The following is an 18,468-nucleotide window of genomic DNA, read 5'->3' as shown; positions in this document are numbered from 1 at the left end:
GTCATGTCTCCCAAACCTGATTATGAATTACATTTGAAATGGGAACCATGGGTGAGATGCCTTTATGGGTTCCGTGGGAGCTAGCCTGGTGCTTTGCACGTAGCAGGGGATAATGAATATTTGTTTTGGTTATACATGAGTAGTTCACATGGGAATTACTTATTGAAAATAAACCTGATGGTGCTACTGTGTTCACTAATACTGCTGCCATCACTGTGTATCAAACACAGGTGAGGTGGGCTACCGCTTTTACCCGTGAGCTCCTCCCAAAAAGGACTGAAATTAAATTTCATGCCAACTGCATCTCCAACACGACTGGCAGCCCAGTTTTGAGCCCCAAAGTCTATTTCCAAGAAAATTCAGTTAGCAGTTGAACACAGAATTAGCAAGGTTAATTCCCATTTTTGAATCATCTGATTTACAGGTCATCAGAATCCATGTGCCACTACCCTGCTGGCCTGGGAGTAGAAAGAAAAATCATATGAAGAACAGCGCCATTCAGCTGTGTTATTGCCTGACTCACCATTGCTTTGGAGATTAAAAACTGAATTTCGAGAAGGACAGAAACTTATCTTGAGGAAGTATAGGTCCCCTGAGTTATCACTTTGAAATCTAAGAAAATAGTAAATCTATTTAATATTTAAGCCGTTAAAATTTTAATAGATTCCTCTTTGTTTCCATTGAAGGAAAAACAATAGGGTTTTGAAATTTAAAGTAAGCCTGCCTGTTTTCAAAGCAGCAGCTCCATTTCTTCGGCCCCTTCCCCTTTGACTTCTTCCTCTGTCACAGTCATCCCTGTTTCGGGCCCTACAACCCTCTCAAGACAGCACGGGAGGGAGGCAGGCAGGAGAGCGCAGGGGCTGAACATCTCAAGCCTCGGATACCTGGGTGGAGACGGGGTCCCACCTGTATCTCCAGCTACCTGTGTGCCCTCGACAGCAGGGAAAATGACCCGAGCTGTGCTCTGTGGGGACCCACTGAGCCTGGATCCTAGGCAGAGTGCCATGAGGGGTGGCCCTCGTCATCTCCAACCGCCCCTCTCTTCTGCTTCTCCCATTCACCACCACTCACTGCCCCGGAAGTTGGCCTCACCCTCCCCTCATAAGGGCCAGTCCGGTGTTCTCCAGGTCCTCTTAATCTCCCCATAGAGAAGATACCCACAGTCTTCATCTTTCCCAAACACTGGCAACTGTCTTCTAACCTCTCTGCCCCTGCTCTACCAGTGGGAAGAGAGCCCCACTTTCAAAGTCTGCTGGATTTAAATTCCACACTCTGAGATACTTCCAACTCCAAGTTAACAGCTAAATACCTATGACATTCAACTTAAATTACATTCACTTATCTAGTTTGGGGCCAGAAAGGGCTGTGAGAACATCGAATTTTCACATCTCAGAAACCCTGAATCCTTGAATTTTGTGTCCACTGTGGTTTCCAGCAATCTCTAGAGCTAAATGATTAATTATACACAAGGCAGTCCAAAGCAATTATTTAATTAAGATGTATTATAGGCTGCCAATTGTTTGGAGCAAAGGGAAAGGCTTCACCCCAGTTTCTCAACATCTGGCCTTTGGATGACTTAAAAGATAAAAGGAGATACCAGAACATTTTTATGACTGAGTAACAATTTCTAGAAATTTTCCATTAAGTAGAAAATCTTTTTCGGTCATGTGCTTCTCATGATTAGAACTTGGTGACAGATTTTACTGTAAGTGTTCAGCTTATTGAAATCCAATGCAAAATAGAAAATGTTGCAATGCAAAATGAAATGTCGGTGTCATTTTCTTTTTAGGGCAGGAAAGTCAGCTTTCTAGCCAATCTGTCTTTTCCCCTCAAGGGTATTCATTTTCCACTTTACCCTGGCCTTTTTTTTTTAAAGATCTTTTTCTTAATTTAGGGTTTTTCAAAATCAACTTTAATAAACAGAAATGTCCTACGACCCATTCTAAACTGAGAAATCTAAGTTTTAGTTCATAAAGCACTTTTCAAAGAAAAATATACAAGCCACCCCAGAGCTGATGACCAAAGTCCTGTCTATATGAATAGATCTACTTGGAGATACATGAAGACTGTAGTTTGGGGGGTTGGGAGTAGGGGGCCAGGGTATAGAAGAGAACAGTTGTATGTAATGACTTTTAATCAATCTGTGGGATTTGAAAATAGCCAAAACTTCTCAGTTACGCCAAACCACACTGGCTCCCCCATCTCTGAACAGTTAAGTGTCGCGATTATTGGTAACACACAGCTTAACTCTCCAGTGTTTTCCAGCTGCCCCGTGTGTCTCGGCGCGATCTTCTCAGTTAGGCTGCGGTCGTCCTGGACATGATCTTGCTGTTTCTTTCACTGCCTGTAACACTTCACAAAACAGGGCTAGTGGAGTAAACCAGCTGAATAATAATGAACTGATCAGCTTGTATGGGTTCACCGGTTGCATTCAAAATAAATATTTGCCAAATAAAGCCTTTTCCTTCCATACTATTTGAGGATTGAAATACTGTTGTTCCATTAAAATTTAAGAAAGATTAAATAGTCACCTATAAATGGGCCATCAATAAGCATTCGATGAGTAAATGGCTGAACAAATGAGCAATAGTGGATGTTATAGGAACACCTTTCAAGCTCCATCCTTTGGAAACAAGCTCAGATCGTCTGAAAGAAACTGGTGGAGCGCCCGACTTTTTCAGCTGTTTCTTGAGGACTAAGCTATTTCTTTTTTTTTTTTTTTTTTTTTTTTGTGGTACGCGGGGCTCTCACTGCTGTGGCCTCTCCCGTTGCGGAGCACAGGCTCCGGACGCGCAGGCTCAGCGGCCATGGCTCACGGGCCCAGCCGCTCCGCGGCACGTGGGATCTTCCTGGACCGGGATACGAACCCATGTCCCCTGCATCAGCAGGCGGACTCTCAACCACTGCGCCACCAGGGAAGCCCTAAGCTATTTCTTAAATCCTTGGAACTGATGCCCTAAAACCTGGAGCCCACGGACCTCATCCATAGTCCTGAATCTCCTGAAATTTTCTGCAAAATACTGTGGATCTACATAGATGTGAATTCTTCTGGGGAGAGTATAAGGAGGTTCATGTCTCAAAAAAGGTTGAGTCACTGTGTTAGAAGCATCTATTTACAATCAGATGAATTTTGCAGGAAAATTGTATGCATTTATGATTGCGGTCAACTTGATCAATAACAGAAGTTGCTAGATGTGTGGGAACTCTCGGAGCTGCTGGTTTACTGTTACCCAAGTTCTCATTTCTCTAAAGAAAAAACTGATTTCAACATCAGGAAGAGCCTTTTTAAGTTAAAGTACTTCTTATTCCACATTGGAAAAGAGAAAGGAAAACCAGTGTGTAGGCCGATGTTCCCCCATCACTTAAAGAAACTGACATGGCTCATTTCCAGGAAGGAGGACACAGCCTCCTGGAGCTCTGTCCTGCTCCAGAAGGTCAGACATGCCTTGGGATCCATGGCATAAGGCCACCTCTGTCTCTGCAAGTTAAAATATTTAGCAAATGTGTCCTTTTTTTTTTTTTTAATCTTTATTGGAATATAATTGCTTTTCATTGTTGCGTTAGTTGCTGCTGTATAACAAAGTGAATCAGCTATACGTATACATATATCCCCATATCCCCTCCCTCTTGCGTCTCCCTCCCACTCTCCCTATCCCACCCCTCTAGGTGGTCACAAAGCACCGAGCTGATCTCCCTGTGCTATGCGGCTGCTTCCCACCAGCTATCTACCTTACGTTTGGTAGTGTATATATGTCCATGCCTCTCTCTCGCTTTGTCACAGCTCACCCTTCCCCCTCCCCATATCCTCAAGTCCGTTCTCTAGTAGGTCTGTGTCTTTATTCCTGTCTTACCCCTAGGTTCTTCATGACATTTTTCTTCTTAAATTCCATATATATGTGGTAGCATACGGTATTTGTCTTTCTCTTTCTGACTTACTTCACTCTGTATGACAGACTCTAGGTCCATCCACCTCATTACAAATAGCTCAATTTCGTTTCTTTTTATGGCTGAGTAATATTCCACTGTATATATGTGCCACATCTCCTTTATCCATTCATCTGTCGATGGACACTTAGGTTGCTTCCATGTCCTGGCTATTTTTAGTAATGCTGCAATGAACATCGTGGTACATGACTCTTTTTTTTTTTTTTTTTTTTTTTTTTTTTGCGGTACGCGGGCCTCTCACTGCCGTGGCCTCTCCCATTGCAGAGCACAGGCTCCGGACGTGCAGGCCCAGCAGCCATGGCTCATGGGCCCAGCCGCTCTGCGGCATGTGGGATCCTCCCGGACCGGGGCACGAACCCGTGTCCCCTGCATCGGCAGGCGGACTCTCAACCACTGCGCCACCAGGGAAGCCCACATGACTCTTTTTGAATTATGGTTTTCTCGGGTTATATGCCCAGTACTCCCACAAATTAACTAAGTAAAATACAAAAAAAAGCATACTTTTCTTTAATTCTTTTTTTTGGAAGTATAGTTGATTTACAGTGTTGTGTTAGTTTCTGGTGTACAGCAAAGTGATTTGGTTTTATGTAAATAAATATATAAATTATATATATTATATATATGTTATTTTTCAGATTCTTTTCCATTATAGGTTATTACAAGATAATGAATATAGTTCCCTGTTCTATACAGTAGGACCTTGTCGTTTATCTGTACTGTATATAGTAGTGTGTATCTGCTAATCCCAAACTCCTAATTTATCCCTCCCACTCCCTTAGCCTTTGATAACCATAAGTTCGAGAAAAGCATAGGTTTATACTTAACCGTATTTCAGAATCCTTTCAACTATTTAGGAAATTTAGTTGATCAGGATGAATAATTCAGGTGTAGGAATTTTCCTTTAAAAAAAAAAAAAGATTTCCCTCCTGAATCATGTCTGCTAATCCAGATCTAGTTATTTTCTAGGCGGATGAAACATCTTTTCTCTCAACTCTTCTCCCCAGCAGTATATCCTTGAGAAGTAAAACACAAGCAAATGAAAAACGTAAAGACTAAACACAGTCGATTCTTTACCATAAAATATTTGAAACAAAAAACTTCGCAGACTCGGTTTTCAAAAGATTTGCAAAAATAAATCAATGCAAACATATGGTACAGGAATGTCCTTTCTAATTCAGACCTGAGAATATAAATAAATTGGTATTTCTCCTTTGATTCTCTGAATAAGAACTGGGTTTTAGCCATGAACAAGAAACTGCCCTTAAAAGTTACATAATTTTTCTTCTTTCTTTTTCAACAGGGGACTTATTACATTTGAAAATAAAACCTACATTTTGGAGCCAATGAAAAATGAAACCAACAGATACAAACTCTTCCCAGTGGAGAACCTGCAGAGCACCTGGGGATTCTGTGGATCAAACACAACGGGCCTCGCTATGCATGACAGGCTCCCACCGCCCTCCCAGACTTGGACAAGAAGGGTAGGAGGGAAACCCCACGTGGCGTCCCTGGGGAGCTGGGGGCTCCAGCTAGGGACATCCACTGCTAGGCCGTCTGGAGAAATTTTGCCATTTGTGTCTGAGGGATGGAGTTATTACCCAGTTTATCTGGAGGTGGTTGCTATGATATGGGCAGAACATAACCAGATACTGAAAGCTTCATCGTTGTATTAAACGTCAGCCTCAGACTCATTAACCTATGCTGGGTAGAGTTGAGCTCAGAGGATACAAAATCACAACTCCGGTGAGAACCTTCTGGGCCTAGACCCAGGAGTCTGCCCCACCGTTGGGCCCCTCCATGGTACACAGAGCTGAACCGGAACCTCCACACCCTCGGGCAGCTCTCCCTTCTACAGGAAGAGACAGACAATATGGAGGTTTTGCCAACGCAAAATTAGGGTCTTCAAAATTAGGGTCTTCATAATAAGACCCTATAATTAGGGTCTTCATTAGGATTTGCACAGCATTCCCTGCCACTGCCCACTCGCCTGCCCTGGGTCTTGGTCCAGCAGTGTGGCTGAGGGGTGGTGTTTACCCCCAGTCCACACTAGGGGGCGCCTGTCCCACTTCCCTCGAGGGGTCTCTGCTTCCTGGCCACCTGCGCCTGGGTCTGCTCATCACAGGTCTTCCCTTCTGCTGCAGGACTGGAGAGAGTAGCTGCCCTAATGGAGTCTGGACCACAGATGTCCCCCCCGACTAAGAGGTCCCCCCCTGGTGCAGCACCAGGACACCTGCACCCCGAATGGCTGCCTGACCCTTTTACATCAGTATCACGTGGGCTCCACAGACCGCAGCAGAACTCTTAAAAAGGAGTAAGGGTAGCCACATCTGGCTGGAGGCCCTGAACTCAAAAGACTACAACCCGATAGGAAGTTATCAACGACTTCCTGATTTTTCATCTCTATCTTTCCTGTTCTTCTGTTGACAAGAAATGAAGAATTTCTAGATATGATGTCACTTAACGATGTGCTTACATTTGATGGTCTGGGGACATGTTTTCAAGGTTCCATTTGACACCCTTTGTCCTTCCTGACTTTAATTTGAGCGTTACACTGCTTACCACTCAACACTTCATAAATATTGTGCCTCTTTTTATTCCTAATCATTTTTCTCAATTCAGACAGTAAACGTTATCCTAAGCGATTTCTTCTCCTTCTTAAAATTTTCCTCCTACCTGTGGAGAGGTGTGTGTTCCCCTAACCTGCTTTTAACTGAACTGCTTTAGGACTTTTCATTTTAACTTTACATTCATTCTTTCCATCCTGATTCCACCTATATGACCCTGACTTCCTCTGTTTGTTAACATCCTCCCAAGGTTTTCTGCAGCAGGTGCTTGCAACCTCTTTTTTTCTTGTTTTTCCCCATCACACCCCGTCAGGCACTGTGGCTGACTTTGACGTTGACACTCAGTAGTGGGACTGAATCTCAATCCCAGAGAAAAGGACTTGAAAAGTGCCCCCACCTCCACCATCAGCAACAGCTTGACAGAATCTTCTTCCTGCTCTCCTCCCCTGAGCCATCTTAGAGTGACAGATTTAAGAGATGGAATCCCAAAGACCGGCCTCTGTGGTCCCAGGGCATATTTGTTTCACGCTTACTCTTGCCTTTGATTCCAGACCTCAGATAAGATGTGATGAGGCCGTAGCTTTCACAGTCATAAACAAGTAGAACATTTGCATTTTGTTTTCCAGGCATCTTGATTTGAGTACCTTGTTGATCACACGTTATCCACCTTGTGCCATTTATAACTTGACAGTTTAAACGGCACTCAAATATGTTTGCCATCTCATTTGGAAGTCAGTCCTGACTTGGTCAGGCCTTGCCAGCCATATTTTAATTCTTCACCTAAGCTTACGGCTCCCTAGAACTAGGATTGGCACAGTAATTTCCAGTCATTTTGACGTGTAGAGAGATGGAGAAAACCTGAATAACAATGTTGTTTTGTTAATTATGCATATGCAAGTGTAAATGAACCTTTACATTGTAAAGGGGAGGCATTGCATGCACTTCAACGCCGTTCTCAATACTCCTCTCTAGAAATAGTCGGGATTGTTTTTACGGAAGAGAAAAGGTCTCTGACTTAAAGCACATCTATATTGTGAAAACAATACAAAACGCAATTTTCAAATAAGTGGAATATGTGAGAATTGAAATTATACACAAGACAGTTCGGGGCAGTACCTTTGGGAAATATGAAAGGGAAATACTCATGTTCTGTGCCCCTTACCTGCCAGACTTAACACTGCCTTTATTTATACTCAAAAATCAATGTAGCTGCATCGAACCCATCTAGTTTATGCACTGCAGCAACTGCATTTGCTTTTTCCCAGCACTTTTCTGCCCCTACTAAATGTTAACTATTGCACAGATTGGCTGCAGACTGAGATTTTTCAGCAGATGTGTGTGTTTTTCTTCGACGAGCAGCAGGAATAAATCTGCACTCGGGGTATGCACTGGCTATAAGATAAGCTTGAGCTATTGTTTGTCATTTTTACAAGGCTTTACATTAGATTTTAGTGAGAACCCAAGTTGCTTCTGGAAGGGTGCCTGCAGTCCCAGGGCTTCCTCACCGGTTCCCTCCTCTGCAGCTTTTCAAGCCCAGCCTGCAGCGCCCCGGCCACTCAGCCCTCCTGTGACTGATCCCTCCCTGTCCATCAGCTGTTCCTTCAAAAATGCAAACGAATTTTAACAGAAGCCTGAGCAGACTCTAAAGAAGGTGAAGGCCATAAATCTGCTACTGGAGAAAAATCACATGATACATCCCGAAGGCAAATGTAAATTATTTTTGAATTATCCTCTCCAGGGATTATCTGTGCTATTGTTCCCCTCCACTAGTATGGATAATTAGGAGTCAAATGTAAAAGTCAATGCCTTCTCTAGAAAGCCATGTTTGCTTGGGCTACTCAGTTCAAATAGGACATCTGGTCAGGGAGACCCCGTAGTTTCCTCAAAGGCAGCCACTCTGAAATGGACCAGGGCTGTTGCTTTTGGGTTTCTAGACAGGCTGCCATATTGGTTTAACAGAAGTCACAGTAGTGATGGTGGGAGTAGTATTAACAGTACTGTGTATTTTCTGTAGAGTCTAGTAATAGTTGAATATCTGGAACTGGCCAGAACCACTGGAAAACCTGTTAATTAGAACAGACATGTTTAATTTTTCTCTAATATAACCACCCTCACCTCTGTACCTCCTCTAAGAGGCCATACATACCAAGTTCCTTTACTGCCTTGGTCGTTCTTCAATCTTGGTGGATAACAGAGCCAGCACTGCTATTGCTTCTTTGGCCCTGAGCTCTGAGCATCTCTCAGTGTGAACCGAGGTTCCAAAATATCCAGGTGTGGATTCCTATTGACTCTTGTATCGACTGAAACTCTAGATGAGTAAATAACAGCTCTCACTTCTGCCACTGGCATTTTAGACTCAATTTCAATACTTTGCATCTGTCCCCATTAACATTCAGTTCATCAGTCAGCCCATTCTTCCAGCATTTGTCTCGTTTGCTTGCTGGTTCTGCAGCCTGTGTTATTAGCCAGACCTCAGAGGCTGTACCCCACGCAGATATGATCTGTGTGCTTGGTCCCCATGCAAATCGTTGGTAAGGATGGTAGAGATGACCTTTCACAGCAGAGACCAGGACTCAGTTCATACATATTCATAAAGTGGCCTTAGAGGCAAGGCACGGAGCCTGGCTTGAGCCAACAATGATCTTTCTTTACTCAGAGGAAGTTAAACCAAACTTCTGATTCATCAAATTTGCTGATCTTACCGTCTATGGAAATGGTCCTGGTTCCATTGTTATTGTTTCGTTGTTGTTGTCGTTTGCTTAAAACATCCAACTTGAATCTGTTTGCCTGTCTCCATCCTTACAGCCTCAAACTGTCACCAGCGCTCACCTGCGCCCTCCACTTCCCCTATGGTCCTCCAATAATCCGTTCTCCCAGCAGCCAGAGTGATGTGTAAAGAACCTCACATTCAAGGGTCCCCCACTGCTCTCCGATAATTAGATTACCGGCCAGCCTCCTCGCCATGGCCCCTGTCCTCTGTCTCCATCTTCAGCCACATCTCATCCACACTTTTCCCTCACTCATCAGACGATAGCCATCCTGCCCACGGCTACGACACTCCAAGCTCTCCCCAGCCTCAGGACTTGTACTGTTTCAGGGACCTGGCCCATAGGAAGAGAGAGTTGCAATGAGAATTTATTGTCACCCTCATCTCGACTTGTTTTCTGACTCGGGTTAAGTTCCCGATGCCAGGGTTCTTGTTGTAACATGTGTAGGGGTCATTCTCCCTGAGAACTTGGCTGTGATGACTTTGAGAGGCCCAGGAACAGCTTCCCGCTTGCGCAAGACTCAAAGAACCCCTCGGTCTGCACCTCGGAGTAGAGAATGGTTGGGCCATTCTCAGAGGCTTATATACTCTTATCTGTCTGGGGAACGGCTTTTGTTTATCATCACCCCCCCAAAATGAAAATTCAATCAAGCAACCAGTTTCAAGTGTTGCTCTGTATATCAAACATTTTAAATATGATTGTTTTAACCGGCTAGCCCAGATAGGTGGAAATCATGTGGAGGTAATTTAAGCCTCTCTGTGTGTGCAGCTGAGGGAAGAAGGAACCTTTGCGGCCATGAGCCAGCCACTCCCCCATGGCTTTCTATTATTATGTGGTTAGGTTTCTCTCTGAGCTAGCAATTCTCTGTATTCATGAGAAATTTTGGACTTCTCTGAAAACTGCAGAGACAGGAAAATTGGGTTCATGTGTTTGTTTTCATTATCTGGAATTGTGTATTTTCTAAACGATGATCCAAGGCCATTTGGAAATATCCCCTGGTCATTTATTTCACCCCTTTGCAGTCTGAAAGGTGTAAACGTCTGAACAACCAGGGCTCTCCCTACGAGTTTTTCAATGGGAGGCTAGTTTATTTTTTCTTTAATAGAGCTATATTTTCTTCTGTAAGATGAGCTGAATCTGTTAATGGTAAATCAGGGAATTACGGGGGGAGAAGAGGCTTCTGCTTTCCAAACCTGAATAAGGAGAAGGGACAAGACCTTCACACTGCGAGAAGGTGTCTCATTTTGCATAAACCAGTGGGGACCACTGGGGCTAATCTTCTTTCCTCTGCGTGTATGTAGTTTTCACCGTAAAGCATGCCTACGACATATAGTTACAAAGCTTAACTTTTGTCCCTTGTAACGTTGTAAAAGTACGAGAAATTATACCTTTCATGGTGCTTTATTTTTCCTTCCTCCATAAGGTTTCCAGATTTCTTTAGGGATACCTAAATTCATGAATCAGCACAGCTGGGCCGCAAGGAGGAACACTGCTATGATACAAACACTTTTCCTGTAAAAATCTGTTTGGAAGATCGCGGACTGATGGGGATTTGTTTTATAAAAGATGTTTCCCTCAGGACTATGTGACTGGAAAGCTGATTCAAAGCATGCCTCGGTCATTTTTGCTTTTGTCTGAAAGCGTGGTTATAACATGCAAGTTTTCAACATTAAGCAGTGTGTGTAGTTAACTCACACAGCAGTGATATCAGTTATGAGGACCGAGACCAGTTCAACCCTCATTTCCTCCGACTGCATTTTATTGCAGAAACTGAAGGCTTTGTTTTTTGTTTTTAATGTTTGCTTCTTGAGACCACCCTCCACGAATTGCTTTTTTTTCTCCTGAAAGTGCCTTTGGGATTCTCCCAGTAATTCATGGAAGAGTACAGATGTTTTTTGAAGACACATGATTAAAATGTCACCCACTTCAGAGGCTGCCTTGATTTGGGAGGGAGTTCCTATTGGGCTCTCTGCATCATCTTTAGCCCCTACCCCTTGATATACAACCTCTGTCTTCTCCTCAACTATTGCACTCCTACCAATCCTTTTTCTCCCGTGGCATGTTTCAGTCTTTTTTTTTTTTTTTTTCTTGACACCGTTCCTTCCTATTCTGTTTCTCTTGTTCCGTTCTGGTTTTCCTCCTAGCACCTTCTTCTCGCCTGGCTCTGTTCCCCATTTATCCGCCTGGCTGTTCCCTATTCTTCCTCTGCTTCTAACCGGATTTTTAAATGATCACCTGCAGAAATCAGCTCCCTGGAATGGACTACTCAGTGTTTCCCCAGAAGGGCTATGCAGTTCCTGCTCCAAATATATTCGCTTTATATATCGGCTTTTCCCACATCACAAAACTAGACCGCAAAGGCCAAGGGAACACCCGTGAGACCCTGATCCCATCATCTTCTGTAGTGATCTTGAAATGTGCTGCATCCAGCCCGAAGTGAAGAGTTCATTGGCTCCTGTTCCAGAGAGAGCTTTGGTTTTGCTTGTTTACATATGTGTTTTGTTTAATAATGATCTCAGCTTGTTCTGATCCTATAATCAGTGATTCAGCAGAAAGGTTAGATTCCTTTTTAAGGATTTCCCAGATGGAAATGGAAAGTGGCCGCTCACGTTGAGAAGGTTTTATAGAGGTTTTGGGGGTTGGAGGTGAACTTCTAGGTGGGACAGGGGTGTGGGAGCCAGTGATGTCAGTAGGGCGGGGTGGGGCCCTAATTCAAGTGCTTGAGTCGAGAGACATTGACAGTGTTCGGGAAGCCCCAGAGAGGCAGTCAGGGAAATTAAACCCATGTTTACTTTTGGCAGCAAAAAAGAGAGACCCTCAAGACGACCAAGTATGTAGAGCTCGTTATTGTGGCAGACAACCGAGAGGTAAGAACTCTCTGAAATTTCTTGGTTGGTTTAAAAAAGAAAAAAGGCAAAAGAAAATGTTTAGCAAGTTATTACTTGCTTTATTTAACCTCATTTTCCACGAGGCCTTAAAAGCATTGTAAACAACCCACTGAAAAAAGTGGTTTCCTGATATTATAAAGTATAACATATTAAAAATGTATCTGGTATTACAGAATATTAGCAAGGACTGCAGAGTTGCCATGTAGCTAAGCTCTCCAAACAGGGAGAATTATTTGTGGGAAATGGCAGATGGTTTTAGAATGTATTCTAAAACACTTTTGAGAAAAGTTTAGTTTAAACATGTCCGATATGTCCTAAACCAAAATGAATGAATGAATCAAGGCTGTAGACACAGCAGAAAAACCCTACCTTCCAAAGTAGGGCTTGATGCTGTATTAGTTTTTTTTTCTTTTAATTAATTTTTAATTATTTTTTAGATTATCTTCCCTGTGTCCTTTTCTTGCCTCTACTACCTATTATGAATTAGGTGACATTTTCTCCCAGACTGGCTCAACGCATATGAATGAAACAGATTTGACAATTTCACAGGCAGCTGTTCCCACTCTGGAGGTTCAGATTAGCCGGGAGAAGTGGGAATTTATTAACTTTTTATCCATTCTCTGTATTGTTTGACTTGTTGCCACGCGCTTCTATTACTTTCACTCTTTAATTTTTTAAAAACAAATATAAAGGAGATTTCGGAGGAAGTTAAAATCAAGTTGATGATATGAAGAATGGCTTTGGACGGCCTTCTGGTTGTGTCTGTTTTCTCGATGCCAAAACATGTCACTGCCTCCATCATTTATGAGGCTGGAAAATTCACAAAAGTTACTGTCTTCTGAGCACTTGGCTTGGGTGAATTTCAGGGAGTTTCAGAAAGTCCCTGGATGGGGAAATTACTGGGCAGGATGGGAGCTCACTTCACCATAAACCAAGGAGGGCCCTGGGGGATTTGCAGAGCCTGAGACTTCACATTTCCAGGAGCTGGGAAGATGAGATTTGATTGATAGTCTAGCCATTGTTAATGCTGACATTTAAAATTATTAAGTTTCAGAGGCAAGGAAAAGACCTGGAAAAAGTCAAACAACGGTTAATAGAGATCGCTAATCACGTTGACAAGGTAAGTTCCTTGTGGGTAATTCGATCACTCACAGCATGTAAATGTTTGGGAATGAGGTGGAGGGAATGAAACACATCCCATCTGACTTAGGGAGGTCGGGTTCTGCCTCCGGTCCTGGGCTGGTACCCAACTTCCCCTTCTTCTGAGAATTCTTGGGACCTGGAGCAGCTGCAGGAGATGCCACCCCACGCTGTCTGGACCTCAGTGGCCTTGGCATCCATCTCCCGCCAGGCTCTCTTCTGGCCAGGAAGGCGTTTTGACCTCCCCAGTTAGATCCAGAATCCCAATAGGGTGCATCTGACCCTCTTGAGAGCTCCAAGCAGGCCTCTTTTCAGGTCTCCCTGGGCAGGTCCCACAGGCCCCCTGAGGGTGAGCTCTCACTGATAAGGGACCCACGGGCTCCACAGTCCCAGGACACAGAAATCGGCTTTCGGCTCAATCGGCTGTCAGAAAATTCCTCACCGAGAACTCGGGAGGGAGCTCACCTTTGCAAAGGTGATTTCAGAGCTGGAAGAGATCCTGAAAGTCTGCTCTGACCCAGGTGTATTTGCTCGACAATGCTCCTTATGCGACCTGTTCGCAAGGAGGTGGAACCATCTACGTACGCCACCTGCCTTCAGCGACAGACCCTGCAGGGAGAGCGTCGGGCTGTTTGGTGCTGAGGGCTCTCAGCGCAGAGCATGTTGGCGTTGCCTGGAAGCTTTCAAAGGCCTTGCTGCTTGGGTGTCTGGGTGGGGCCTGGACATCAGGCTTTGTAGGCGCTCCCAGGTGGTTCTCACGTGCTATGTGGCTGGCAGCCCCCGTCTGAACGTAACCATAACTCTTAGCAATAGCCTGTCTCCTGCCTCTGAGGACAGTGGGAGAGGAAAGGGGCCCCGGCTCATTGCTGAACCTCTCATGGCCGGGATTCTCTGAAATGCTCACACTTTACACATAGCAGTTTGTGGATGCTTCACGGTAGCTATGTTTCCAAACAATCCTATTATATAATATTTAAAGTGAGTTTACAAAGCTTTCGGGAAAATGGAAACAAAAGCCTTCCGGAAATTCAGCTCCATTCTACGAGGACTCATGGGCGGTACCGAGCGGTGTGCATCAAGAATTCGGAATGTATCAGATGTAGTCCATCTGTTCAGGGAGGTCACAGCTTCGCAGAGAAGCAGACCCATAAGCCACTTAGCATGTTCCAGCGTGATGGGAACCAGGTCGATGCTGTCAATCAGGTGCTATGGGGATGCAGAAGAGAACCACTTACTTCTTCCTGGGCATCAGGGAGGCTTTGCAGGGAGGCGATTTTGCAAGGTGAGTAAAGTTTCACCAGGAGCACAGGCGGGGAGGGCCTGGCTTGCTCCCCACAGGTCTGGACATGGCGAGTAACTCCATCTAACTAAGCGGTGTGTGTGTGTGTGTGTGTGTGTGTGTGTGTGTGTGTGTGTGTGTGTGTGTGTGTGTGTGTGTGTGTGTGTGTGTGTGTGTGTGTGTGTGTGTGTGTGTGTGTGTGTGTGTGTGTGTGTAGCATAATTGTGTGTGTGTGCACAGCTAGGGCAGGAGCAGGTGAAGCTGCAGGGGATTCAGTGGCTGGGCCTTGAATGCCCTGCGGAGCCATCTAGACCTCATCGGGATTTTATTCTGCCGTCAGTGGAGAGCCAGGTGAATGTTTTTAAGCAGGGGAGACACACAGGATCACACACAGCTGTGCCTGCAGTTAGTGTGGAGGATGGAGTTACCAAAGACAAATACAGCTGGTAGGCGTCTATTGTACAGACATTATGAAGATCTGACCCGGGGCTGGGGAAGTGGGGATGCGAGAAAGACGAGGATTTAGAGACATTTGAAGGGATGGCTCCTAGTAAATGTATTGAGCAGTTGCTACGTGCCAGGCTCTAAGTGCTTTGCAGGCACTCCCGGGCGGACACCAGTATTCCCAGTTTGATAGCGGAGGTTTGCAGAGGCTAGTTAAGTAACCAGCACATGTTCAAACAGCATTGAAAGGCAGCACCAGGAGTAAGCCCTGGTCTCCTCTGTGGGAGTTTTTGACCTTGACTCTACCTGCTTACTGTGGATCCCAGCCCGCCTTGACTGAGCAGAAGCAGAGGCTGAGATGAGCGGGGGTCCCAATGAGCCCAAGTTTGGGATGACAGGTGAAAGAGGCTTCGTACCCAAAGAAGCGAGAGCGGGAGTCTCCTGGGGTACCCTGAGCAGTCAGAGATCAGGGCCTGGTGCTCAGAGAGAGGCTATGGCTGGATGGAACTTTCTGAAAGCGGGAAAAAACACGGATGGCTGATGGCACCCTGAGATGGTACCGTCCTCGTCCACCAGAGCTTTTAGGCAGGTCAGACTCCCAGGCGGCCCATGCTTGCTGATATATTTTGAATAGCTACTTTTTGAAAATTAAACTTTATCCTAAGGTCAAGGGGATGCAGGAGAATTTTTGTAAATGGCAAGTCCTTCTGGCAGGGAGGGTGAGAGATGGATCCCAGAGGTTATGCCAGAGACCGTAGGAGTCAGACATGGTTCTCAGTCTGGGCTGGGCATTAGAATGCCCTGGAAAGGTTTGTTGGTTTGTTTGTGTGTGTGTTTGTCTATATGTTTGTTTTCAAAATGCTCATTCCAAGTCTCAGTCCAGGGACTCTGGTTTGATTGGCCTGGGTGGGGCCTTGGGCGAGTACATTCCAGACGCCTCCAGTGAGATGGGACAACATCCAGATGAAAGCAAAGAATTCAAGTACTTCTTAGGCCTTGGAAGTAAACAGAAGCCATGAACAATATTAAACTCGGGCTGGTAATCGCTGAAATCCTATTTTAAGGTGATGTGCTTGGTCTTCCATGTTTGTGTTTCTCTACATATTATTCTGTATTATATCTTGCTTCAGTTTGCAAAACCATAAATGAGCAACTGGGGGTTTGTCAATAATCTGCCCTGGTAATTAAAGAACAATATATCTGAGAAAGGTCCTGACAGACTCCGTGGAGCTCACCAGCCTGCGTGTTCCTGTGTTTCTGGCAAGAAGAAAGCTGAATTGCTGAGCGCACATATGTGTCTGTCCCCAGCAGACCCTGAAGACCCACTGGGGTACCCAGGCTCCTTGATGTCCTGTTCACCCAAGTCTACTAACTGATGGGCCCTGGGCTCTAGCAAGTATGCCAAAGTTCAGTTTTGCAACTACAAGTGGGAGCATCTTGGCTTAAAAAACAGTGACTGTTCCAGTGGCAACTTCCTCATTTGCAGAAATCTTGGCTCTTCTTAGCTATTCTTAACTAGTAACTGCTTGGCCGGCTGCACTGGCTTGAAGGGAAGAGGGAGAAGCACGTCCCGGACTGAGAGTCCGAGAAGTGATTTAGGGACAGAGGTGACATTCAGAAATGTTCAGGCAATTCCCCTGTGTGTGAAACGTGGAGAGTGTGTCCGGTGCTGTACTGGCAGACAAACCCTTTACGGTGGGAAGTAAGACATTCCCCCAGGCCCCAGTTACACCGCAGGGCGGGAGCAGCAGGGTGTGTGGCTGCCCAGTTAAGTGATAGCCTCTTTGGCTTCTCCCCTCCAATCTGTCCTGTTTCTTACTCGTGACGAAGTTAGCAACAGCTGCGCATCCGTTCAGGCTGCACCTCTGTGACCTGCTTCTGAAGGACTCATCTTCCGTGCGTTTAACTTCAGGTATTTTCCCTCTTGTGTGAGTCCTCGCCCCCCCCTTCTCAAACCAGTTGCCTGAGGGGTGCACATTCCCGTGTTGGACCCCAGCAGACCTCCCTGTAATCCTACCCATGTTTTCTCAGATCCGCTTCCTCTAGAAAGCCTTCTTTGAGCCCTCAAGCCCAGCATCCCCTGAACTTCCTGTTTGCGCCCTTCTTGGCAGTTCACGCGCTTGGCATTTACTGGAATAATGGCTAAGTATCCCCTGCCTTGAGCCTCATGCTGACCTCTGAGCATTTGGGAGCAAGGTATCCTAATCCTCGCTCTCTGTGCCAGTGCCAAGCCTAGCATACAGCCAGATTCTCGCCGCGGCTATGTTAATGGGTGACTCAATTCAGCCGGTCTTGGACGGTGTCCACATGCATCCTGGGATTCATAGGCTAGGCAGGCAGCTGCCAAGCTCCAGTTGTACTTCTCTCTGGGCCTGGGGTCGCAATGGATCATCTTGGAAGGGAATCTCAGTACTCGCCCTTACCTGGCTGGGTTACTTAGTGGTTTAGAACCTGGGCACCAGCCTGCCTATGCTTAAACCCGGCTATGCCAGTCATGTCTCGAGCGGTCTACCTGGTCCCTCCTTGTCTCAACGTCCTTGACCGTAACGCGGAAATGATAATAGTTCTTAACTCGCAGAGTGTTGCGAGGACTGAGAGACCTACGGGCTGGAAAGCGCATGGCACTGTGCCTAGGACGTTGGAATTGCTCATTAAGTGTTAGCTGTGGTCATTGTTATTAGGAGGAACCAAAGGGAAGCCACCAGCAGAGCCCTGGGAAGAGCATCCCGACAGGCAGCAATGGGACTGCTGTGATGACATGACGTGAGTTTAGCATACGCGACAGTTAATCCATAGCACCGGTTTTGAGAGGAGGGACTGTATTTTATGCATCTAGATATGAAATCTGTTCTGTGATTTGAGACGGCTAATAAATGGAAACTAACACCCATTATTATTATGAAAAGACCCTTGATCAGTAAGCCCCCAAGCCAGCTCTGAGAAATGATGACAGTTAGACCTTGACAGACCTTAGCGACCACTTCCATATGACACTCTCTAGAGGCAAAAACATGCCGTCCCCAGCACAGATGACGACCCTGCAGCCCATGCGGGGCCTCTGACCCTGAGGATGTCCCTTGGCAGGCTGGTGTGGACGTCGGCACTGGATCGCCTGCGTTTCCGCCTTCTGATCACTGTTGTCTGTAACACAGCCGAAAGGGTAAGCTCTCCAGGGAAGCATAGCAACCAGGCATGTGCGCTCAGAGTCCAGATGTGGCCAGGACCTTGATTTTGCCTGGAAAGCCTGGGCTGGGAGCTCGCAAGTGGATACCACAGGCGAAGCAATTCTTGATTAAAAACAAGCTGTAAGGCCACATTGAGGTCGTATAATTGTCTCATTAACTTATTAATGTAATGCCCATAATTGTTATCTGCTTGAAACCAACTTGGACCGCTGTGATCAGTTTAGACTCTGTGATGTAGTTTGTGCTTCAGTCACA

The 18,468-nt window shown here is 45.5% G+C and overlaps 1 protein-coding gene across 1 annotated transcript in view; it reads left to right on the top strand.

Annotated features, from left to right (window-relative positions):
- The window catches only part of ADAM12 (ADAM metallopeptidase domain 12), a 329,043-nt gene that overhangs the window by 217,296 nt on the left and 93,279 nt on the right, over window positions 1-18,468 (top strand). Inside the window, exons 5-7 of the mRNA XM_022568471.2 lie at window positions 5,246-5,426; window positions 12,079-12,144; window positions 13,214-13,285. Coding sequence (XP_022424179.2) covers window positions 5,246-5,426; window positions 12,079-12,144; window positions 13,214-13,285 — 319 coding nt within the window. The remainder of the gene's footprint in view (window positions 1-5,245; window positions 5,427-12,078; window positions 12,145-13,213; window positions 13,286-18,468) is intronic.

The sequence above is a fragment of the Delphinapterus leucas genome, chromosome 16 (genome assembly GCF_059928025.1).
Source record: "Delphinapterus leucas isolate spDelLeu-1000000601 "Yukka" chromosome 16, BTC_Dleu_Yukka2, whole genome shotgun sequence".
NCBI lineage: Eukaryota > Metazoa > Chordata > Mammalia > Artiodactyla > Monodontidae > Delphinapterus > Delphinapterus leucas.
The sequence above is the reverse complement of the archived record's forward strand: the minus strand, read 5'-3'. Positions and strand labels throughout refer to the sequence as shown.